This window comes from Ambystoma mexicanum, chromosome 6p (genome assembly GCF_040938575.1).
Source record: "Ambystoma mexicanum isolate Mex_15411 chromosome 6p, UKY_AmexF1_1, whole genome shotgun sequence".
Classification (NCBI taxonomy): Eukaryota; Metazoa; Chordata; class Amphibia; order Caudata; family Ambystomatidae; genus Ambystoma; species Ambystoma mexicanum.
The window spans coordinates 1,469,119,241-1,469,145,466 of NC_090935.1; the positions used below are offsets into that span (position 1 = coordinate 1,469,119,241).

The 26,226-nt window shown below is 45.1% G+C and overlaps 1 protein-coding gene across 1 annotated transcript in view; it reads left to right on the forward strand.

Annotated features, from left to right (window-relative positions):
* The window catches only part of SDAD1 (SDA1 domain containing 1), a 551,728-nt gene that overhangs the window by 100,096 nt on the left and 425,406 nt on the right, over window positions 1-26,226 (forward strand). The window contains exon 4 of the mRNA XM_069626295.1: window positions 16,075-16,185. Within this exon, the coding sequence (XP_069482396.1) occupies window positions 16,075-16,185 (111 nt within the window). The remainder of the gene's footprint in view (window positions 1-16,074; window positions 16,186-26,226) is intronic.

Here is a 26,226-nt window from a genome sequence, read left to right on the forward strand (position 1 = left end):
AGGGAAGTGTCATATCCCTTTTGGTGTGAGCAGCAAAAGGGCAGCTAGGCCTGGGAACACAGCTGTGACTCAAGTTTCACTCCTGATGGGGGTAGTTGCCAGGCAAATTGGAATCTCTTTAAGCTGTCATTTCTGTTCCCCAGTTTCTGCATTCAAATAACACTAAACATTTTCACATATGCAGCTAGAAGGCTGATTCTAAGTTTAAAACTATGACATTTAAACAATTGCAACCTATGTGACACTCAAAGTAGGTTACTCATTTCTCTTAAACCTTGAGATTTTTTAATGTCCTTCAGTCCAAATTTACTTAAACTGCTGAAATCCACAGCTCAGCGAGTCTTGTTATAAACCTTCAAGTCACTTCAGAATATGACTTTACATTGTATCCACCTCTCAGTAAGTCTTTCTTTGGCATGTTTTGGGTTCATTTATTCAGTTTTCTACAAAAAAGTAAAATCTGGTGGTTTTAAAACGCCGGCTTTTGGATAGTGGTGAGTACTGGTACTGCCCCCCTTTTTGGGATTTAAGAAAATGAATTCTCCACAGTTATGGGTTTGCTTTTGGCAATCAGCATTGCCATTCCCAATGGTTTCAGACTACTGTGTGGGTAGTCCAATGGTGGTTTTAGGCAGTGTCCTTCTGTGCCCATAACATCGGCAAAAATGAGTGGCAGCCTATTCTTCATGCATTTCCCTGTGCATTTTCTGGGAAGCTCTGGCCATCATGATGTTTTCCATGTCAGTACTGCACAGTTTTGAGGTAGGGCTCGGATGCATGGGTAAATACATCCCACAGTGTATTTAATCTTTCGATGTACCTCGCCAATGTCTAACATGTATAGCTATTGTCTCTTTTCTGTTATGGAGAGCATGGGTGCCTCTACATCTGCCAAGACTCTCAGTGCGTGCTTCTATGCCCTCTCCGTCTTCTCTTCTATAAGGCCCCTTTCCCACTTTTTCCTTGCCCATTTAGAAATGATGAGCCCTCTAAACGTGGTGTTTGTTTATTTCTAATGCACACCAAACCCTAGGGTAACAGGGTGCAGCAGTAGGATGGTGCAAAGCTTAGAGTTACAAGTAATTCAAAGTAAGATTACAGTATATTACAGGTCAGGTTACAATAGCAATATTATGAATACAAGTTACAGATAATTCAAAGTACTACACAGTATATTACAAGGCAATATGGCAGTATTTCACAATGTAAGTACAAATATACAAGTTATACAAAGGTTAAGTTCTCATTTGCTGGATTATGAGGGATAGACTAAGACGGCCAGAGGAGGCACGTTCCTCTAGTATGGTTAGTGGTCAGTAGAGTTCAGCAGGTTGATATAGTTCTTTCTGAACTGTGGGTATGGTTGGTCTACTCTCCTCATGGGTTAGGGAGTTCCAGTGCCTAGCTGCCTTCATGGGAAAGCTGTTGCTGCCAATCTTAGTGAGCCTGAATCTCGGTACCACAAGGCAGTTTGCATTACCGGTTCTGGTCGGTCTAGTAGAAGTTCTTTTGTTTAGCCTGTCTATTAGATAGATAGGGGCCGCATTATTTAGTGCTTTATGGGTCAATGAGACCATCTTTAACAGTATTTTGTTGTGGGCGGAGAGCCATTTATGTTGTCATCTGATAGCAGAGATGAGTACTCTTTTATTTATGCCTAGTGCAGGTCTTAAGGCGTTATTTTGAAGAGTTTGTAACCTCTTGATGATGGCTTTGTTACCATCACTGTATAGAGCATTACAATAATCCAGCCTAGAGAGTAGTAATACTCTAGCCAAGAACATGCAGTTGTCATTGGAGAGGAATGGCTTACCAGCTCTAATTAGCTTACAGGCCGTGGTAGAAGCCAGGGATTTTTCTTGTTTGTCAAAGGACATAGTTGAGTTTAGGTACAATCCCAAGGTTGTTACCTCCTTTGATACCCTAATGATGTTGCCATCAATTGTGAATGAAGAATATTCATGGCCTAGTTGATTTATGTTGGAGTGTGTAGCCAGGATTATTAGCTCTGTTTTATCATTCAGGCATAGACCGTTGGTGGCCATCCATGCCTGAATGATGAGATATACCCTATTCACCTCCGCCAGGTACTTACCATGATCCCCAGAAAGAGGGAGGAGAATCTGGGATCATCCGCTTAGTTAGTGTAGGTGATACCCAGAAGGTCCAGATCATCGAACAAGGGTTTGGTAAATATATTGTATAGAGTAGGGGAGACACAGGAGCCCTGAGGTACACTGCACTGAATGGGGGTGGGGGTCAGCCTCAGCTCATTGGGATAATACCTTCATAGTTCTCTAGCTCAGGAAAGACTCTATCCATCTGATAGCCTCTGTAGAGAAGTGAGCTGCTGAGTCCAAGTGTCTGCATAGGACCTTGTGATCCACTAGGTCAAATGCAGCTGAGAGATCGAGTAGTAGGTGAAGGGCTGTCTTTCCGTTATCTCTCAGCTCATCAACCTGTGTTTTTTATGTTGATCAGGGCCGTTTCTGTCTCATGTTGTGGGCGAAAACCCGATTGTCTAGCTCCCAGGAGTTTATGCAGTTCAAGGTATTTTTGAATCTGGGTGTATGCGACTTTGTCAAGTATTTTGAGTAAGAATGGTACCATTGTGATAGGGCGGTAATTATTTGAATAAGTTGATCTGGAGTTTTTTTTTTTTCTTTTCAAGAGTGGGAGTACCCATGTTTGTTTTAAGTTGGCAGGGATGTTGCCAGAGGCGAAGGAGGCATTGATCAATTTGGAAATAAATGGTGACAAATCTCTAGCAGTGTCTTTTATGATCTGAGCAGATATCGCCTTTGCAGTTGGATGGTTTGAGAGCTAAAATATTTTTCTCTACCTCTAGGGTGGTAGTTTTGGTGAAGCGGAATCTGGTGGTATGGGCAATAGGTGTATCACTGGGCGGATGTATGTTCAAGGGATGCTGCAGGTTTAGCATATTTTTTTTATTTATTTTGTTCTGGAGTGTTTATTTTGTTGGCTAGTGCATGTTGAATATCTGAGCACCAATGTCGGGTATTGGAATCAGGGATTCTAGTTATTTCAGTATAGTGAACAGTTCTTTCATACTTGAGTTGGAGTTGGCAATACATTCATTATATGAATTTCGTTTTTGCCAGGCAAATTTCATTTTTTTAAAAAAGTTTTTTATTAATTTTTACAAACAAACAATAAACCAAACAAGTAGTGCATGTTCCAACAGTTTCAATACACTTTTTTTAACTTCCTAACCACTACTCCCTCTACCCCACCCCCCTTGCGAGTCTATTGCATTGAACCTTCAGTTTCCACAACCTGTGGTTCGGTCACCTCCTCCCCAGGCTCAGTCGGGTCGTCCAATGACCCAAACAGTCCGGCTATCAGTGATTTCCAGGCCATCAAGGACTCATTCTCCTCCTCCCCCCTATTGCCACACGCTTGTTGCCATGCCGTGGTTTCGGCTTCTCCCCATTTTTGCAAGTCTTTCCACCACACCTCTATCCTCGGCACATGACATGACTTCCATCCCATTGCAATCCTTTTTGCTAGCACATAAGCCAGGTCCCTTAGTTTGCTTACATGCCTGAGTTTCTGTGGTCTTGGGAACCCCCCCCAGCAGACAGGCCCACACCGTATCCACTACTATCTTGACCCCTCTTCCTTCTAGTTTCTCCTTTACACCCCTCCAGAACCTCTCTATGATCGGGCAGGACCAGAACATATGCTCCATGCCCGCGTTCTCTTCGTCACATTTGGGGCATGCTTGCCGACCTGCATTCTCGAACCTCGATATCATCCAAGGCGTCATGTAAGCCCTGTGTGTTATGTACAACTGTATCTGTTTGAGCCTCGCGTTTCTAGACACCTTCTTATGATACCCCCTGTGCCCTTTCCCACATCCCATCTCCCATTTGGGCCCCAACCTCCGTTTCACACTCCATTCTCAACTGCGTGACCTCCTTCCCCACTTTAGACATCAACATATCATACAGTCTGGAAATCTCATGACCCCCCTCAGCTATATCATATATCACGTCTATGGTGGCATCCAATTCTTCCCCCAGCACAGTTTCAGGCCACGTTCTCTTGATCCTCTACCATTCTGTGGTACGTAATGTACTGGCCCTCATGCAACCCAGCTACTTCCCGTAGCCCCTCAAAAGTAACACTAGAGCCCTCCTGCCAGATGTCCCCCATCGTTGCCAACCCAGCCGGTTCCCAGTGGGTCCGGAGTATCAGTCGCAGCTGAGCGTCCGCCCCTGTCAATACTACCAATGGCATATGCGATGAGCATGGGGACGGGTCCCCCATCATTTGGCATGCCCTGCGCCCCACCTTCCACCCTAGTAGCATCATTTTAGGGCGCCCCCATTTCCGCTATGGGTGCCCACATGACTTCTTTCAGATAAAAGGGTGCACAATCCTGCCCAAAAAACCGTGTTCGGAGGTCTCTTCGTCAGATAGCCATTTGGCAACATACTGCAACTGGCTCGCCACATAGTACGCCTCGTAGTTGGGCAGCTTAATTCCCCCTTTGTCATGGAAGTTCTGAAGCTTCCACAACACCACCCTGTTCCGCGTGCCGTGCCACAGAAAGTCCCTACACATGCTATTCAGCTTGGTGAAAAACCCCCTAGGGATCAAGTACGGTATATTCCCGAAGTAATGTAGGAGCCTCGGCAGGACCACCATCTTTAGCATCGCTCCCCGCCCCATCATCGCCAGAGGCAGCTTCGGCCAAAACCGCATGCACTTCTCGATGTTTCTAATAGCCACTTCCGTGTTACACTTGTGCTCCTTCCACAGTGTGGTATATATTAATCTCCAAGTAAGAAACGTGCGAACCGCCCATGGCACTTGCAATACAGGTAATCACTCCGATGGAATCCCCTTGTACCCCCCAATGGGAACATGCTGGACTTTTGGGGGTTCACTGCTACACCTGACAACACTGCATATCTCTCCATCACTTCAAGGATGTACTGGAGATTTTCTTCTGGGAATCGTAGGTACAGCAGCATGTCATCTGCATATAGGGAAATCGGGTGCAACTCCCCTTTCACCTCAATGCCTATAGTGTCATATTGTTGCCGCAGATAGATCGCAAGAGGTTCCAGGGCCAGTATGTAGAGCATAGGAGACCACGGGCATCCCTGTCTAGTACCCCTGCTAAGCTGTCACTTCTCTGAAATCGCAGATCCTGTCTTAACTCTAGCCAGCGGTTCACTGTACAAAATCTTCGCCCACCTCACATAACCAGGCCCTAACCCATAGTGTTTCAGGGCCGCCAGCATCCACGGCCACCTGACTGGAGTCGAAGGCCTTGATCGCATCCAAGGACACGATTGCCATTTCCTCATCCCTTCCACTGCCAAACTCAGTGATCCTCTGGAGTCGCCTATGATTATTGGTGATGTTTCTATGGGGGACATAGCCTGTTTGATCCGGATGTATTAACTTGTTAATGACCCTTTTCAGTCTCTTCGCCAGGACTGCAGTCAATATCTTGGCGTCTTGGTTCAGCATCAACACCGGTCTAAAGGAACCACAGCTACGCCCAGGTTTATTTGGTTTAGGGAGAGGTACTATGACTGCCTCTCTCAGTGACTCCGGTAAGCGGCCCATCTCAAATGCTTCGTTTATCATTTCTAGCAGTGGGGGGGGAGGACCTCTTCTATATATACCTTATAAAATTTGCTTGGGAGCCCATCTGTCCCCGGGGTCTTACTAGTAGGCAACTGCCTCACCACCTCCCCCAGTTCTTCCAGGGTAATTGGGGAGTCCAATTCCTCTTTCCTCCTCGCTTATCTTGGGCAGCCCCATATCCTTCAGCGTTTCCTCTTATTACACGGCTGCTTTCCCCGTCTTCCCCCGTATAACCCTTTATAATAATCCACAAACGCTTGATTAGCTCCCTCCTGGGTATCCTCTACGCTACCATCTTCCCTTTCTATAGTTCTAATTGTGGCTCTAGGGGTCTCACTCTTATATAACCACGCCAAAAGTCTCCCCGGTTTATCGCCTCCCGCATGCTGTCTCTCTATGTACCTTTTATAATTAAGGTTACACAACCTCTCCCAATATTCCGCACATTTTTGCTGTAGCTTAAGTATCAAATCTAGTTTCTCCGCTGTATCATCACCAGCTTTTAAGGCCTCTTCCAGCTTTGCTTCTGTCTCCCTCAGTTCAGCCGAAACCCCCCCCCCCCTGTAGGCCCTTGGATTTGGCCATGGCCGCCCCCCTCATGACAACCTTGAAGGCCTCCCATAATGTCCCCGCCGAGTCCACACTCGGTGTTGATTTCAAAATAGTTCACTATCTCCTCCCGCAAGCCCTCTCTAAAGAAGGGGTACCTCAACGCCTCCGCTCGTAGACGCCAAGTCGGGATCCTCGCCCTCGGGGGGGCAATATTGCCAAGCAAGAATCAGGGGCGAGTGGTCCGAAAGGACCCTGGCCCTGTACTCTATGTATGCCGTTTCCGCTATCATCTCAGGTGATGCAAAGACATAGTCCAGTCTCGTTGATAACTTCTGTGGGGCCGAGTAATGCGAATATTGCCTTTCCCCAGGGTGCCACACTCTCCATGCTTCTTCCAGCCCAAAGTCATCAAGCAGTGTCTGTAGTGCCCTGGCTGCAGGGGCTGGTCTGTAATTTCCCATCCGATCTATCCACCCTCTGGTTCAGTACGCAGTTGAAGTCCCCTCCCCAGATCACCGCGCTACCCCCACACACACACACACACACACACACGCTCAGATTCGCACTCAGTGTCCTAATGTACGCCGCTGTGTTTTGGTTCGGGGCGTATGTGTTAACAATACTTATCTCCCTGTTCTCTACCAATCCCCTCAGCATAACCATCCTCCCGTCTGTCTCAGCCACCACTTGCAACCGCTGAAACGGGACATGTTGCGCTACCCATATAAGTACACCTCTTGCGTAGGCCGAGTAAGATTAGCCCACCAACACCCCTTTCCATTTTCCAGCAATCATCTCCATCCTCTCACGTGTGAGGTGGGTTTCCTGCAGCAATGCAATGTCTATTTTCTGCCTGCGCAGATACAGCATAACCTTGTTCCTTTTTAAATGGCTATTAAGCCCCCGCACATTCCATGTGAGTATTTTAAGGTTCCCCCATGGCCTGGTATGGTCCCGTTCCCTCCCCCCAGGTATCGCTTAGCTTCAAGTTCCAATCCAATCCAAATAGGCTTGCATCCCAATCTAAAACCCCTTTAACAAAAACACACCAAACTTCCTGTTCCCTCTCCCCCCCGCCTCCCATCCCTTCCCCAACACCCCTCCCCCCCCCCCCCCCCCAACTGTTGCCCAGCTCCATCCCTGGATCTCAGGCTCCCCCGCATCTAGCTCTTTCCGGCTTTCGCCTGTACTCGAAGCTCCGCAGGGTGAGGCCGCCCTAGTGGCCAACCTACTACAACTATAATTCGGGGGGTAGGGTACTTCCACCCTGCGCTCCAATAGCACATCAGTGAACTACACATTGCCAAACAATTTAAATATATGTAACTGCCACTATATTCCAGTCCATCAAGTCTCTCACAATCAGCACTATGTAATCGAACATCAGCCTCTCACAGCCAGGCCCATCGTACTCAGCCTTCGCCTAGGCACCCTCGGGATGTTCGCTCACCGCCCTGGCAGTATGCATACCGTATCTGAGTCACTTTTCGCGTCCATTTTGTGTCTCTTCCGTGTCTTGATCCGGGCAGCCCTGCATATCCAGCCAGGTTGTTGCTTCCTCTGGAGTGTTAAAAAAATGCAATTTGCTCTTATGTACGATCTTCAGTTTCTCAGGGTACAGCAGCATATATTTTATCCCAGCAGCCCGTAGCCTCCTTTTGATAGTTACATAGCTGTACCGCTGCCTTTGGACCAGCATAGTATAGTCCGGGTATGCCGTGATGGTACACAAGGCCCTCTCAATTGTTCCGCCTTTCCGAAAATATTCCAATATTTTCTTGCGGTCTTTGTAGTTCAGTATTTTAGCAATTATCGCTCGTGGAGGGGCCCCTGGTCTCGGCTTCCTCATAAGGGCCCTATGTGCGCGCTCCACCGCAAAACCCTGCGAGAGTGTACCAGCCCCAATTGCCTGTAGGAGTAAGTTCTCAATGTAATGGGTCGGGTCCTGGCCGCCTTTGCCTTCTGGCAAGCCCACCACACATATATTGTTTCTCCTCGCTCTCCCCTCTGCTTCTTCTGCTCGAGACTCCAAGTTGGCCACTTGTTGTTTAAGGACATGGATCTCCTTTACATTGTTGGTGCTGGTGTCCGTGTTAGATTTCACCGCACCCTCCAGGCAGCTTGTGCGTTCCGCCAGTCCCCTGACATTTGTCTCAACAGGGAGACTTCGATGCCCACTGCTTCGAAATTAGCTTCCAGGGAAGTGCGTAGGTCCATCATCGCAACCCCCAAGATTCCTTCAGCTCCGTGATGGCTTCTAAAATCTGATGGTTATCGGCCGCTTTGGCGCCCTCAGCCTGTGCCACCGGGCCTTTGGTTGCGCTGGCCGCAGGAGACTGTTGTGTTTTTGCAAAAATATCCATCGTGGGTTGTTTGTTCTTATTCTTGCCCACGGCCCCTCGTGCCACCATATTCCGGTCTCTGTTGGGTCTCCCTAGCGTCAGAGTGTCTTCCCAATCGTAATTTCCGCTCTTCATCGACCGTCGTGGTGATCTCAGGGCAGTCGCAACATCCTCTCACCGCTGCTAGTTGCTGATCAGTGCCGAGCAAGCGCCACTCGTGCTTGTCGTGGTGCGGCCTGCATTTTCACACCTCTGTTGCCCTCGGGCCCCTGCCGTCCGGGCCAGCCCCCGAGCCTCCACGACCCAAGGCCCACAGCCCCCAGGGGTTTTGTTCCGTCTTCACCTCACCATTGCCTTTCTTTCCCGGTGGCCGTTGCCTCTATTCGTCCTATTCGGGTACCCCAGTGTCGTTTCCTTTGTCGGCCATCTTGTGTGACAATGGACCGAACTGCCGCCGTCGTTCGTCGAGCAATTCCTCCCGACTCCCGCTTACGATACTCTCGATCTTTACACAGTGGGCAGAGCATACATTCCCGTGCGTGTGTGATCAATTCTGGAACCAATGGCGCACTTTCAAAGGTAGTTTTTTCGGATCATCTGTCGGATCCTCCGGAGCTACACGGGAAGCACGTCCTACTCCATGGCTGCTCAAGCCACTTCCCGGCAAATTTAATTTTTGTAGTGTATAGGGATAGTGGATAGTTTGCCTTTGTTCTCAGTGGAGGAGCAAAGTCTCCAGGCGGTTTGACACTTCCTTTTCGTGATACATAGGTCTTTTAATTGTGGAGTGAACCATTTGTTTAAATGGGGTTTTGGTTTACTTGCTGTCAATTTAAGTGGGTCAATATGATCCAATGTAGTAAGCATGATTTTATTGTATTCGTGGACCAGAGTACTGGGTTCTAAGTTGTCAGATAAAGAGTTTAAGGTTGGGAGAATAGCCGGGGATCACTTTCTCCACAGTGATATTCTTTTTGTTTCTAGTTAAGTAGGGTGGCGCTGTTTGTGGGACTGTCGAAGGAGGTCTAGTAGTGACTAGTGTAAAGGACTCGAGTGAATGGTCTGTCCATAGTTGTGGCATGATGGCGGTAATGGTAGCCATACAATTATGATCAGCTACCCAGTCTAGAGTTCTACCTTTTGATGTGGGTAGGTTTTGTTAACTTTTAGTGATAGTCAATATTCTTACTACATTAGGACTATTTCAGAGGCATGCTTGTCGGCTGGGTCATTAAAGCCTAGATTAAAGTCACCTAGTAGTACTAGTTGGGGGTCGTTCTGAGGTTGTTGCCTAGTATGGTGTACATATCCTCCTCGAATGTCCCAACGGGGCTAGGGGTTCTGTAAAGTGGATAGATGGTGAATGACAGAGTTATTTAGGGGAATTTTAGCAGTGAGGATTTCACATGATTGCAAGGTTTGTGGGGGGGGGCTAGTCTCAGTGATAGGCTCGCTCTGGAAATAATGGCGATTCCTCCACCTCGGATTCCATCTCTATCTTGCTTAGATATTGTGTCAGGGATGGCTAACATGAGTGAGGGTCCTGCGGCGTTATGTAGCCAGGACTCCGTTATGGCAAGGAAGTCCAGGTTGCCTTCTGTTATTAGGTCAGTGGTTACCGTCGCATGGGCAACGAGAGATCTTGCATTTAGGGGTGCTCCTTTAAGGGAATGTGCTTACGTTTTGGCTATATCCTTGCGAGGCGTAGGTAGGTTACAGTCAGTTAGCTTGCTAATGTGGGTCGTCATCTGCCTAGCATTGGCACAGGGCGCGGAGGAAGACATTTGTTGATTAGTATAATTAAGCTTCCTGCTGGCGTGGTAGTTCGTTTTTTTGTTTATCGGAGGTAGTAGTCTAGTGAGAGGTTTGTACAGTTTGGAGAGTCTTGCACGGAGTTTAGAGTTTCTGGCGTTGATGGTGCATGGTCCGGTAGTACAGGCTCCTGGGCCTGTAGCTTGGATAGATTTAGTTTGGGCATTACTAGGGTTATTTGCTGCCATATTTGGCAGGCTGGGTATGAATGGGGATAGTTGTACACTGGTTTAAGTGGTAGGGGTTGGCATTTATTATGGTAGCAGACGTTCTTATAAAAGCACTAAATAAAGTTTTGCGATGGCTCTTGCAGTGAAGTATGTTAAAGGGCAGGATGTATAGGAAGGGGTAGTTTTGCTTTCAGAGAAGGAAGGCTAGTTTTAGTTTGTGTTGATCCATCTATAACTTAGACCTGTTGCATTAGAGTACTCTTATGGATACATTGTATATGGCAAGGTATACTTAGCAACTATCCGTTGACTGGTTATTTGTCCACCCATTGATTGTGTATGGCTATGATAATTATTATAGGAATTGCCACACAGTTCTTGCCCTTACCTGCCGAACACCTGGTTATTGGAAGTGTTTTTGCTTGGTTTAATGAAGCATTACAATCAAATGTTCTTTTTAACTAAATGTTAGTTTATTTTTAGGTCAGGTTTTAGAGAGATCATGTTTTATTTGGTGCTGTAAAGAGGTCTGCCTTCATAAAATTTTCTTTAGAACTGTGTCTTTTAGTGAAGTGCTTTTAAAAAGAGGTATTGGTGATGCAGTATTTTTGGTTTATGTGTAAAGATATGTTATATTCTAGGAAATGCTATAAAATGGCATGAAGTGTCAGTTAATAGTGCTATTGCAGTGTTTGGGGAGTGTGTTTTACTTGTTTGTAAAAAAAAAAAAAATATAAAAATGTTGGCGCTGCTAATGCACCTATATGCTGAAATTATTGAATTGCACTACAGATGTGGAGGAATGGAATATGAGGAGGGGCACAGAGGAATGGCGTATCAGGAGGGACATAGTCTGTAAAAGAGGGGTTGGTAAAGCCAGCAGTCTGTAGTCAAATGCATTAGTTTTGGCGTATAAGTGCATGACCAGTGTGAACATTTGTACATTTTTAACAAAGAAGGAAAATGTACTTGCCAAACACTCCCATAGCACAATTAAATGGCACTTGATATGAGCAGGTGGATGTTGCAAATACATGGCAACCTGATAAAACTGCCTAGAAAATGGCATACTCTTATATATGAGCCAAAACTGCTGCCTTTACCATTGCCTTTTCTAACGGCACTAACGAAAAGATACACATGGTTGTAATAAAATGCACTTTTTGAAGGCAGGCTTGTTTACACAACCAATTAAAACATTAACTCCCTATCTAAAAAAGCACTGTTACTTAACACACTTTGATGGTAATGCTTGATTGAAGCAATCTAAAACACTTAAAACAGTTTAGTGAAGGCAGCAGTCTGTAGTCTAATGCAATAGTTTTGGCTTATAGGTGCGTTAGCAGTGACCATTTTTTAAAACATTTTTAAGAAAGAAGGCAAACTCGCTTGGCAAACACTCTTCATAGCACTATTAAGTGGCACTTGATAGGAGCAGATGCAAAATTTTGCATGTACATGGTTATCTGATGGGACTGTCTAGAAAATAGCATTCACTCTATAGATAAGCCAAAACTGCTGGCATCAACAATATATATATTTTTTTAACTACACTCCACCAAAAGATTATTCTACAAATAAAATGCACTTTTGTTGGCTTGTGCATACGCTTTAAGCGTTTTCCAGACTCTGATATTAGATGCCCAGGTACTTGCAACATTTTCCAACCTGCTATTAACAATAGGTAGTTAATACCAGTATGGCTGTGCCTGGGAAGTGACCTTTCTATGCAGAGTAGAAATTGCTTGGCCAAATGCTTGTTTAAAGTAGTAATTGGTGCTGCAATAAAGTATGTTTTGCAACAATAGAGGTACCTGCTCATCTTGCCACCCTCACGCACTGCCTCCGGGCCACCCCCTGCACTGGGGTCTGTATCTGTACCCATACAGCCCTCCCCTTTTCTTCCTGCACCTTTGGACCTACACGGCCTGCTACCATAAACCCAGCACTTGCCACTTGCTGGCTGCACTCCCATTGTTTGTTGCCTTTTTATTTATTATTTTATTATTTTGTTTTTTCCTTCTCGCTCCGCACTTCTCCTTTTGTTCCTCCTTCCGTGCACTTCTCCCCCTACCCTGCACTTGCACATTCTCAATGTCACTGGGCCTAGTAATATCGTTGTTTTTGTTCTCCCCTGTTCCCTTTCCCTGCCTGGTCGCGCTCTGAAACACTTGTATGAGCGCGATAGAAATAAAATATCAATCAATCAATTTGTTGTTTAAGGTATATTATTAAAAAGGTGGTACAAAAAATATTTTGGACAATACCTGTGGTGTGTATTCTTAAATGTTGACTCTGCAAGTACAAATATGTAAAAGTTTGCTCTGTACTTTGTCCTCTGATGCAGAGCCGCCTCTGAGTTAAAAAGATTTGAAGTAAGGTCACAGGGTTACATGTAGAGTTTTGGGATCCGATTGGTGGATGGATGTGCGACTGTTTGAATGTAATCAATTGGGTAGTGTTACAGAGATTAAGGTAAAAAAGGAAGAACGGGGGCTGCCTTGCGTTTTGACGTCTGACTGTTGGCGAACGTATTGCATGTGGCATCCAGGCCCTTTTATCATGCCCTGCATTGAAAGAGGACTGCGGACATTGCAGATGTCTGTGGACATGGGAGGCTTCACTAATCAGGCTTTCTCTTTGGTGGAGGAGTTTAACTGCAGAGGAGGACACAAGGTAGAGCGTGTTTAATTTCTTGCTTGAATTGCTGCAAGCATGGGCATGAACAAGAAGACTGTTTGGATGTTAGGAGACTTGTGGATTCATTGGGTGAAGATATATACTGATAATCATGGATTTGAAGAAGTGGAGGTTGTATGGCATGCAGTTCATGGAATTAGATGGAGTGAATTATTACCCATGTGTGAAAATAAGGTGCATTTGAAACATCCAGAAATTATTATAGTACATTCTGGAGGCAATAGTTTAGGATATGTAACTGGAATATCTTTGCAGTTAGCCATTAAAGATACGTTCGGAAGGCTAATGGAAGTTTTTCCATACACAACGTTATTTTTTTTCGCAAATTACTCAAAGGCAAATGTGGAAGAGATCAAACTGGTTTTGTCCACAAATCGAAAAAGCATGGTGCAATATGTGCTTTTTTAGAATATGTAGGAATGGCATATTATCACAATGAGAAAATATGAAATGGAGTGAACATTTTTCGAAAAGATGGAGTACATCTAACAAACGTTGGCAATTACATTTTTCTTTCAAATTTTTCAAATGCAGTGAAACATTTTTTTGTGAAAGAAACGGAAAAGAAAGAAGAGTATGTATTTAAACATTTCTTAGTACATATAGATATTAAGAATTTTGTTTTTTAAGAGCCAACATTATAGGAAAAAACAAACAGTAAAGTGAAGTTAAAATCTCCTTTTTTCTCTGTGGATGCATTCTCTGTTCGCAGACTTCAATGGGGCTGAAAAGGAGAAGTCATGGTGTTGGGTGGTGTAATGAGAAGTAGTGATGCCTTGAGTATGACTGAAATACATTCCAATCACGCTACACTTAAATATCTTGTATGGCAGAGAAAAGGAGGTGGGACAGAACATTATTTTTGTCACCTTTTTGTTCTCAGCAATCCAAAAGCTCCAGTGTTTTCATTAGTATAGAGTGAAATGCTAATGAAAATATTAGAGATTGTTAAAGTCTAACTACTTTAAGCATAATTGTAAAGTAGATGGAGTATAGAAACCGCCATACCAAGCCCCTCAAACCCCCAACACGAAGAGGGTGGCATACTGGCGACAGGCAAGTTCGGCTACATCCATTACTCCCACATCAGTGCACAGGCAGTGGGAGCTGCAATGAAGCCACAGTTCAAAGTTGAGGCAGAGAAAGCTGCGGTGGCCAGTGTCCAAATAGTAAAACCCTAAAAGTAGAGTGCATAGTTTCAGCAGAAGGGTTTGATCGTTGCTGCTTAAATGTGTACTTTACCATCAAGTTGAAGAATGATGACACCGGCTATGAAGATATATAAAGTGATAATGTAGTTGACTTGCTGGTTGTACTTCAAAAAAGTCTCCAACTTAATTGTTAGTCATAATTGGAGTACTCCAATAGGGGACTGGTTTTAGAACTGAGTGATGAAAGTATTAGTGTATTGCATCACAGTGAATTGCCAATCAATACAGAATAACGCTGATGTGCAAGAATACCATGGTTGGAAATGGACAGTATTTTTAAATGCGAACTTCAACCAAGCTGGGCACTTGAATCCACCCTTCTATGCAGAAACACACTTTTTAAATGAAGCATATTTCTAGCATGCATGATCTGCTGTATCAGTGATGTCACTCATGATGCCATAAATGATGTCCTGTTTGATACCCTGATAACATCACAAATGACATCACTGATGTTGGGGGCTGCACAATGCAGGCCTCCTAGTTAAGGTGGTGTAGTTTCCAGTACCTACCGTATTTTAGTTGATTTTATTGAAATAAATCGGCACCTTAATATCACTCCAACTAAAGTGTTTTTTTCTCTGAATTTCAAGGTTTTTGTTGCACTGAACCTTTTCACCTTAACTGTCCCTTAACTAAAGTCTTACACTGATATATGCATGTGTTTGACTCGATCAAAAGATGTCCACCAGATTTACAATGATGAACCATGGTCGTTAACATTCCTGGGTTAGCGGAGTTGTCGCTCAAGCTTTTTTGTTCATCAGTTTCAATATTAGGGGAGGATTATATATTTCAACCAATGTCGATTTATGTGTCCAGTTTGTCGATGTCCATTGCCCCAGAATGTCACCTTTATTGCATGAGCAAATTTCATTGCTTGCACAATTCAGCCTACGTTTTACCTCCCCAATTCTCCTCCTTGTGAAGTAAATTTGCTTCTAGTACTTCAATATTAGTATCATCTACATAATGATCCACATCTTCTATTATGGCTGGATAGAGAGCATTTAGGTCTGCTATTTAAATAATATGCAAGGCAGCGTGTTCTAAAGAGCGCTCTTCTAACAATGTAGAAGCTGCATTCCGAGCCTCCCTGTTCTACCCAGTGATGGTTGACTGTAAATGTTAAATATGAGACCCTTCTAAAGAGTGGCAGGTTACATGAGCACCCACAACATCAGAACACTGTTATTATTTCCACTAACTTTTTATTGGCACCACAGGCTGCAGTAATGCTACCCCCGGATGAATGGCCTATGCCCCAGACCCTTGCAAGAAGCTTTTATAACCACATGATTGACCCCTTTCATTTTGATGGATATCAATCAAGCTACTTGGAAATATCTTTCCAACAACCCTGAAAGGCCAGGTACCTCTTGGGGCCAAGAGGGGGTGAGGTCTTGTATCTTATTCTGGGTGGTAAAGTAAAAAACTTCTTCTTGCTACTCTGCTTTGGGTGGGTTATGTTGAAAATCCCAGTCAATGCATCAAAAACCTATCTAGTTTCCTGAGTTGCAGACATGAGTAAAGAGACTTGTTGATCTATCTAGTTTTGCTTGTGGTCACCACTACCAATAATGTCATGTTTCTAGTGTCAAGTTTTGGATTTATGTTGTTTAGGTATCACACTTAGTTTTCTTAATTTTCTTTTTCTAGACTTTTTGCAAAGCTCTTATCATGCTGAGGAATAAGAATCTGATCAACCCCACGGTTTTGCTGGAACTGTTCTTTGAGTTGCTGCGATGTCACGATAAATTGTTAAGAAAGGTAAACCATTGTTACAGCCTTTATGTTGGAATGCTTGACGAAGCACGCTGCTTTTGTTTCAGGGCCCCAGTTTTTCTGAAGTTCTTAAACAATGCACTTCTGTGGATTGGGTGTGGCTGGCAAATTGAGTGAGGGTAAGTGATGTCTCCTTGTTAAGTAGCGAGCCAGAGACAAGGAGGTAAGATAACAAATAGTTTTATTATTTATACCGCACACCAGCGGTTAAGCCGTCGGATTGCAAACAGTATTCACCTCCTTTATTTAGCTTCAATTATAGTTCGTAAGTAAATCATTGATTTAGGGGTCTTCCCCTGCTGCTCATCATGAAAATAATACCAAGCATTGCAGATTTTTAAAAAGAAAAGCCACTTCGTAACCTCTGATTGCAGTTTCATATAATGCAGTCCATAACGAGTGAATACTCCAAAAATAAAACGGCCTTCATTTCCTCACACGGCTGTTCTTACCATGAAAACCCAAAAGATAACATTCCTCCTTGAAGCAACTGGATGTCGCAATGGGCACGAATAGTTTCTCCAGCCGCCCGTGTAATCCAGCAAAAGTTCAGTCTCCTCGCCCTTTCTTCCCTGCATGTCTGGATGGTCATTCCTCCCCGGCCTCGGGCTTGAGTGCGCTTAAATAAACAAAAACCTTCCGGCGTCGGCTTTCACATTGGAAAAACAAAACACCTTCCTCGCTCGGCACTTTCATCCACTGTGCACTTCTGTTTTACTGCGAGACCGGTACGGTACACTCCTGTGAGATTTCCTTTTCACTCTAATACGCCCAGCGGTATGGATGACTGTCCTCGTACCATTCGAGCCCTCTCCATCCGCCTCCTTCCACTCCTGTAAAATGAGAGACAAGTTGAGTTGGTTTCTGCTGTTTTTAACCTGTGTGCCCCTCCTCCCTAGCCATTATCGTCGGGCGTTCCAAGCCCTGAGTCCATTACACCTGATGCTAATTTGCCTCCTCCCTGCTGAAACCTTGCAGAGTCGGCCTTGGTTTTACATCCTGATTGCAAAAGCCTATTGTTATAGGGAAACGTGGTTTTTCGCCTTCCTAGCCTTCTTTCTTTTCCCATTTTCTGGCTTTTCTGTTGATTATGCATCTGGTGTGTCCTTGGGTCTCTTAAGGTTGATTGGTGGGGCATTCTGGGATATGTAGTCTGTACTGGGACTTTTACACTTTGCATGTCCCCCTCCCTGCTGCTTTGTTCCGCATTGTTCTCACTTAGGGTGGCTGCTACTGGTTCCCCATCACACTCATCCAGCAAGTTAAAAGTGAGAACATGGATGTAAAGGTCTTAGTAACCTTAAATTGTAAGAAAACGAATCCAGGCAAAATTATTGTAGAAGAGGGAATAAGGAAAGGCTATACAAGGATCCCGCTTTGCCCAAAATAATCAGAGCCATTGGGAGAGTGCAGTGGATTTTTTTAAAAAAATGTTGGGGAAAATCAGATTTTTATTGGCATTTAGGTTATAACATCATATAGTAACAATCGTACCACACCACCTGGTTTCAATTATATTTCCCCTCCCCCCTCCTAGCCATGTTAAATTCATTTGTTACTGCATCAAGAATCGGACGCACTTTAAATTTCTTTGAAAACAATCCCACTGACATCCGATTAGTATTACTGTGGCAGTTGTCTAAACACCAGAGTTGTAAATAAATGCTGTTGGGCGTCTGCTTGTAGCTTGGAGGACCTTGGTTGGCGTGACCACACCAGCTACAAGAAGGTACATTTGACTCCCATGTCAAATTGGTGACATGCAGAACTAACTGTGTGTTTTGTTGTGTAAAAATTAGATTACAGGACATATCTGATAGATAATGTATCCTATGTAATGAAATATAAAAGATTAATGCACAAAATGTTTGCTTCTTGAGCACAGGATGGTACGTTTGCAGTGCCATATACTGTTTATTTTATTTATTTGCATTTCAAAGCGCTCACACAGCCCGTGGGCATCTAGGCGCTGTTACAGGAATTGTTTGTTTTTAGTTGCATAGTTGTTTGTCTTAGTTGCATATTTATAACGTGCTTAAATACCCAGAAGTTTCTAAGCGCGGACCCGGGGATCGAACATGTGTTGCTTCATGTCGTCTTGCTTCGTAGGCGAGCACGTTGCCGTTGACCTACCCTCTGGGACTGTTGATTCCCTCGACACCATTCCTGCTTCTCAAGTAATGCCTGATACTTAGAGCTTCTATCTCCTGGTGAATGCTAATCTCAAAAGATGAGGGGGATCGTTAATGTAGGCTTTAGAGCATGCTAAGTCTACTCATTGTGGTGTTTAGATAAATGGGTAAAGCTTCAGCATGATGCCAAAAAGACTGGCTATTCTCACTATACCCAATCAAATATTGATTATCATGTTAGTTTGCTACTCGCACCTGTGCCTATTAACTTTATATTTATTTGTAAATGTTTTTAATTAGTGGTATATATTTTTTGCAATTTTGTTTGGACACATTGACTTTATTACTCTGCGGATATGTTCGTCTGTGTGTATATATTATGTTTAGTTGATTTATATATTGCACACTGCTGTCATTTTCAAGGTTCCCAGGCGCTCACATGGCTCTGGAAGGAAAAGTGGGGTGTAAGGTTGGTTAGCGGGGGGGAGAGAGGGATAGGATAGAGTTGAGGTCATCTGTTGATGCGTGCAGAACCAGGAGTAACTGGGGACTGCAAGTGAACTTTCTGGACATGCTTTGTTTTGTGCTCACGGCTTGTTGTTGTGTCCATGTTCTGCTGTGTCAGCACGGTTAGAATAGCTCAGTGGCAACATGCCCGTCTTGGCAAGACGACGCAGAGCAACACAGGTTTGAATCACGGGTCAGCGCTTAGAAACCTCTTTGCTATTAAGCGTGTTATAACAAACAATTGTATTTTAAGGCGTCTCAGTTTTTTGGTCTATGGTGATTGTGTTTGTAGCTTGGTTGGTGAGATTTGCAGTTTGTGTGGTTTGGTGGGTACATTCACTAGCCCTTTGGGCATGGGCATGTGTAGGTGATGAGTGTGAGGTTGCCGGAGAGCAGATGTAGTTAGTGGGTTGTTGGGTGATCTCTGGGTATTTGTAGTTATGTTATTGTTTTCCCATTCTGAATGTATCCCTTGTTTCCTTTGTTTATGGTTTGAAGAAGCAGGGATTGTATGGTTTGGACGATCCATTCATGGGGTGGTTGGTCAGTGTTTATCACGGCTATTTGAATAGACCGGTTTTTAGAAGTTTCCTAACAGTTAGGCGGTCTTCTGTCGTTTTAGTTTCCTGAGGGATCAAGTTCTATAGTTTGGCTATCGGATAGAAGAAGGTGGTGCCCCCCAAACTTTCTTTTCTTGTCGTGTATTGTTTCTATTTGGAGGTCCGTGTACAATCTTCAGTCTCTCCTCGGCTGGTATCAGGTGAATTTTTATGTATGTATTTATTTTTAGGTTGAATTTGGCAGCTTGCCCATGTAGTGATGTATGGGCAATGCGGAGGGCTTTGAAATTGATGGGTTGTTTCTTTACTGGTAGCCAGTGTAAACTTAATAGGGCCAGTGTGATGTGGCCTCTTCTATTTGGTCTTAGAAATAGTCTTTCTACAGTATTTTGGATACATTGTTTTTTTTTTATGCGTTCCGGTATTCCCAGGTATAGACTATTTGCGTAGTCTATCCTTGATAATACAAAGGAAAGGATTGCAATGGTTCTGGGTGCAAAGTTGAGTTAAGGGAGGATCCCTCTTATTAATTGGAGGATGTAGAAGCATCTTTTTTGCTACTCCGTTGAAATGTGGTTCCAAGGTGAGGTCATTGTCCATGTTTATTCCCAGATTGGTTATCTCTCTTGACGTGTCCAGTTGGGTTCCTGTGGTTGGCCCTTTGTGAGGGATGTTTTTGTTGGACTGTCTTCTTGTGGGACAATTTAATATTTCTGTTTGGTTTGGGTTTAGTTTGAGGTTGTTGTTTGCAATCCTGGTGTTTATGTTGGAAAGGCATTTATCGAGGGCGTTGTCCGAGTCATTGTCATCTTGAAGGCGAGTTGCGTGTCATCTGGATAGTTGTAGGTTGTCCGTCAATGGGTTAATTAGGGGGGACATATAGATGTTGAAGAGGAGTGGTGAGAGACTTGATCATTTTTGGTACACTTCAGGTAATATTTGTTTGTGTTCAATGTGAATGGTCGAATGTGGGTTCTGTGGAAGTATACATTAAATGAACACCAGTTCTCTTCCTCTTTCCCTGTTCAAATGTTGCACAACAGTTTTGCTGTGGTCCACATACAGAACCCCCAAACTTCCTCTGTGTATGTTAAGTTAGTTGCAGGCACTGCTTTCAAGCTAAAATTGCTTGCGGTTAAAATAGCATGCACACATTTAAAAAAAAAACAAAAAAAAAAAACCTTTTTATTGGCATTTAAGATATATATTTTTTATTTTCTTTTTTTGCATTATTAAAGCACTCACATAACACGCGGTCATCAAGGCGCTGTTACAGGGTTTTTTTTTTTTGTTGCATAACTGAATTTTGTTGTTGTCTTAGGTGTGTATTTATAACGCGCTTAAATACCCAGAGGTTTCCAAGCGCAGACCTGGGGATCGAACCTGTGTTGCTTCGTGTCGTCATGCTTCTAAGACAAACACGTTGCCGCTGAGCTATCCTCCCGGGACATATAACTGGCATTGTTTGCCAAAAATCACAACATCTCCTGGCCCGTGATTCCACAGATCATCTCAAATACCTGCTCCCAAAATTGTTGTTTGGTTGAGCAACCCTAAGCTACGTGGAGAAAGTCTGCCAACATACTATTGCATCTGGCGCACCCCCTGAAGTCTCTGGGAAATACTCCTTTAGCTTAGCCGGCGTGAAGTAAAACTTTTGAAAGTATTTGAAGTTAATTAGTTTAAACCTCACGTTAATGGCTCCCTTTCTAGTCATCTCGCAACAGTATTTGCACATTTCTTGCGAGATCTTCCGTCCCAAGGTCCCCTCCCATTTCCTCCGTGGTGAGGTCCTTGCCGCCACCCCAGAGTTTATGCACATAGTGTACGATCCTGATGTTACCCTACTGTCCATACCTCCCTGAAGCAGTCTGTCTAGTATCCGGGGAAACCTGTGGATGCTTAGGGAAGGTTGTGAATAGTTGGTGCAGAGTTACCTTCAATCTATTATAATACAAGAATGTACCCAGAGCTGATAGTTCCCCCTTCTCCTTCAACAATATTCACAGTTATAAACGGCCCATTGGGGAAGATTTCCCCAAAGTGCATCACTCCCAATCTCTTCATCAGGGCTACAAACCCTACCTCGCCGGTGATGGGAATCCCCGGGATGTGCATCACAGGGAATTTAGGAGAGTAGAGGACATCCCCAACCCCTAGTCTTGTGTTCTATGTGAGTCCAGGCTCTGCGGGTTACGTCCAACTTATTTTATTTAGTCTCCGTTGTGTTCGATCTGGTGCTGTAAGGATGACTGATCGCAGCATGTCTGGCGCCGCAATTGACCTCTGTACCTCCACATGCCTTCTGTCCCCTTGAATTTCATACCAATAACGAAGAAACCCCCCCTGTGCCACATTATAGTAAGTATCGAATTCGGTTAATGCCAAACCCCCCCACCCCCCTGTACAGGCGCCACTAGCTTGTCCGAGTACACCCTGGCTTGTTTACCTGCCCAGACGAACTGTAGTATCGCTGATTTCAGGTCTCAGAAATACTCCCGGGACACCACTATTGGGGCGTTCAAAAAGACATACAGAAACCTAGGGAGTAACGTCATTTTAACAACGGATATCAAGCCATATAGATTAAGAGCAAGGTTCTATTCAGACATGGCCTCCTTTGCCTGCTCCAAAACCCTCACATAATTGCTGTTATACACCACTTTGTTATCCCTGGCTATATTAATCCCCAAGTAACGAGTCTGGACCATATGCCATTGGAATCCCCACCCATCCTGGTACCGCTCAGCCCCCACTGTTAATGGGAAAAGTACTGATTTAGAAGCATTTACCTTTAGCTTCGAAAGTTCCCCAAATTGCTGCACATTCCTCATAATTGGGTCTAGGTTAGCACTGGGATCCTTCATGAACAACACCATATAATCTGCATATAGTGATATCACTACCCTGTGGGAATGCAATTGAATTCCGCTGTGTAAGTGCAATTCTCTTATTCTTTCCGCCAATGGCTCTATTGCCAGGGTGAACAGTAATGGTGAAACGGGGCACCCCTGTCGTGTCCCACTTTCCAATGATATGGTTGGTGTTAACTGAACATTCACCCTTAGCTTGGCTACCGGTTGCGTGCATAATAGACCATAGCTATATATTGCTCCTCCATACCCATGCGTCGTAATACAGCGAACAGATATGGCCACTTTAGTGGCATCAAGTAGGGCTGCCACTATTGAGTCCTCCTGTTGCACCGCTGCGATCAGCCTGAACATCCTTCTGAGCCCATACGAAGTAGAGCGTTCCGGGATAAAGCTCGCCTGTTCCGCCCTCACCATCGTTTGCATCATGGGCGAAATTCAAGACGCTAGGATTTTTGCTAAGATCTTATTGTTTATGTTGATAAGCGATATTGGACGGTAGGAGGAGCAGTCTTACAGGGCTTATCCGGCTTTAGTAACACCACAACCATTGCCTCCCTCAGATTCTGGCAGATGCCCCTCCTCCAGGCTGTTGAAATATTTCCAGCAAGTGGGGGGCCAGCCTGTCAGCATAATGTTTGTAGAATTCTGCCATGAGCCCGTCGGACCCCAGCGACGTCCTGTTTGATAAGGTGGGGCCAAGCCTGATTTGCATATGGTCTTTCCCTTCTGTAATGGCTTGGCAGGCGAAGAACGGTGGTCTGGAGGGTTGCCCAGAGCATTGCCAGTGGTTAAGATTAATTCTAAACCTTCCAGCCATCACCTCTTTGTTTTTGATAAGGGTTTAATAGCATTCAATACTTCGGCCAGTGTCAATGGGTGGTTCAGTTTTCCCCTTTGGTCGTCTGTGCACCTATGTAGTGCTACCTGGTTCGGATACGTGTCTCTTCGCGTGGGAGGCGCGAGTTTGGGAGGAGTATAATTGACCATAAAACCCATAGAACTGCTGTACTATCTCTTTGTCCTCAAACCGATCTACCCCTTGCTCATCCGCTATCGCCGGGATCCTGCCTCTAAGGATGTCCATCTTAGTCGCCCTCGCCAGTGTCCTCCCTGGGGCCTGTCCCTCCCCATATTGACGCATCACCACCTGGCCCCCGATTATAATTAACCTCCCTAAGTGCTAATGTCTGGAAATCCTGCAGTTGTTGCAAAATCTTCGCTTGTTCTTGGTTTGTTGGGGTGGGAGCAGCCACCTGCATTGCTCGTATACTACTCTCCTTAGCAGAAAGTTCCCTTCTGATTTGCCTTAGTATCTTCACTTCCTTGAATATACATTCTCCTCTAATCACACACTTGAAACATTCCCACAGTGTCCCTGCAGATCTCACCGATCCCACATTAATTTCAAAAAAGTTATCTATGGCTGTTGTTAAGCTTTCCCAAAACACCTGATCTGTGAGGCCTTTGCTCTTGAATCGCCTGGGGAGTTTTCCCATCAGCTGGCCCGACCACTCAATGACCAGTAGTACAGGGGCATGGCCTGACATGGGTGCGAGCAAGGATTCCTACCGCCCACACCTGCTCCAACAGCGACTGTGAAACCAGAAAGAAGTCCAACCGTGACGCAAAGTTATGGGGCGCTGAGTGGCACTTATTCCTGCTCATTCTGGTTTCTGACCCTCCAAACCTCTTCAACCTCCCATGTGAAAGCCATGCCCTGCAGCTTACTTGTCCCACTACCCCCCGCCCGGTGGCCATCCCCTGTTCGATCATATGCGGGGTTCATGACTGCATTTAAGTTCCTAGCCCAAATTATCTCCCCCAATGGCAACTTCCCCAACTGCTGATCTATCTAATCCAGTGTGTCTACCATATCCTGATTGGGACCATAATAATTAACTAGCATGTATAACTTCCACTGAATAGTGCCCTGGACCACAAGTGCCCTAACCTCCCTGTCATTGACAACATTGGTCTGGCGAAACCCACCAGAGCTGTGAATAAGGGTGCCCACACCCCGTGCATACGAGGAATACGACAACAAAATATCTATGACAACCCCAGCTCTTCCCAAATTTAGACTCTGCCTCCATTATTAGGTGGGTCTCTTGCAAAAAATGCAGTCCCAACCCGGTGCCGCTGCATATATAGCAGGACCTGCCGACACTTTGAAGGGAAGTTTAACCCCATGATGTTACAGGTAACAAAAGAAAGTGTTGCCATTGCCCTCTGTTACAACATGAGTTTCACCAGGGGTCAGATTTCTCAGACCTGTTGTCCACCCTCCTCCTTTCGATCACACCATGTAAGCTCCACACAATGTATATGTGGTATGGTACACTTACCGGTCTTGTCCCCCACCGACAACTCTAATTGTCATTAAGCAGCATGTCCTCTCCCCCACCCCCCAATTCCCCCACCAACACACCCAATATGACACATTGTTGATCCGCCCCCTCTGCTGATGTCCACCCCCCAGCCTCCCCCAAACACCCCCAACTCATCAGCTGTATCCCTACCCCAACTTTACGTAAACCTGAGCTTTCGCTTGAGGGAATGCCAGTAGTCGAGCCTTCCCCACACGCCTATACAGATTTTTTGTTATGACCCGACCCTCAGGGATCCAATCACATTCCAGTTCCACTGTCATGCAGCGTCAAAGGATATGTGCCACCAAGCATGTTGTCACCCATTGTTCCCTCATTGCCTGGCGTTCCTCGGTTGCAGTTCCAAAAAGGCATTGGCTTCCTCCGGAGTATGAAAGAAATTGCTTGCCCTTCGTGTTCTATACGCAGCCTAGCCAGAAACAGCATGGCGTAGCGGATGCCCCTATCTTGTAGTTTATCCTTCACTTCCATATATGTCCTCCTAGAGGCTGTATCTTGTCCGAGAAATCGGGAAAGAATTTGATTGTGTCTCCTTTGTAAGTCACTGTCCCTTTTTTCTCGAGCTTTGCGTACAACCGTGTCCATGTCTCGATAGTTCAACATGCGAGCTATAATTGGACTAGGTGGTGCACCTGGGATCGGTTTCTTCCCACTTGGTATGCGGTGTGCCCTTTCCACTATATACACCACTGAGCACTCTTCCGGCGCCATCGCCCCCCGTAGCAGCTCTTCCACGTTTCTCTGCTCTACTGATTCCTGGACTCCAATAATACTTAGATTGTTCCTTTGCGATCTAGACTCCAAGTCCTCCTGTTCATCGGCAAGTTCTTTCAGTGCCCGCTACACAGTTGACATATCTCTGGCCACCGATACCGACTCATCCTCCACACTGGACACCCTTCCCTCCACCGCATCCAGCCTCTCTCTCTGTGCTTGTCCAGACGAACTTGCATGTGGTCAACTTTACATGTAAGGATGTCCCTTCTACGCTGGATTGCAGTTGATTAAACATCTCCTTGATGTCCTGAAAAGCCCCAGCCGGATCTTTGCCTGGGTCCGTGACTCCTGGATTTCTTCCATTGACTTGTTTCTTATGAGAGGGTGTGCAACTTAGACTGTTGTTTATTCCCCTTGCTGGACTTGGACATCTCTGCTACCCTAGCAGCCTATATGGGCTTGAGGGGGCCCTACTCTGTGTAGGTCCACTTCCTGGTGCAGATCCCTTGTTGCTTCTGTCAAGCACCCTCCATTTAATGCCCTTGTGGCCCTGCCAATCGGGCCCAGAGCGGACAGTCTGGAGATGTATAGTAGGACGGAGACTCCTCGTATTTGATGGGATTTTGACCTGTGAACATGCAATCTATCTACTATTTCCACTAGTCTGACAGCTCTTTCCGCTCCAACGTTCTCCTTACAGACCCTTTTCCGTGACTAATCCGGGTCCAGTCCGGCCCTCGTCTTGTTCGTGCTTCTCACAGTGACAGAACTTCATCACAATTTGCCTAGTCTTGTGGGGCCTTCGGGAGCACTAGGTTCTGATCCCCTTTTCCACCTTCCAGAGCAC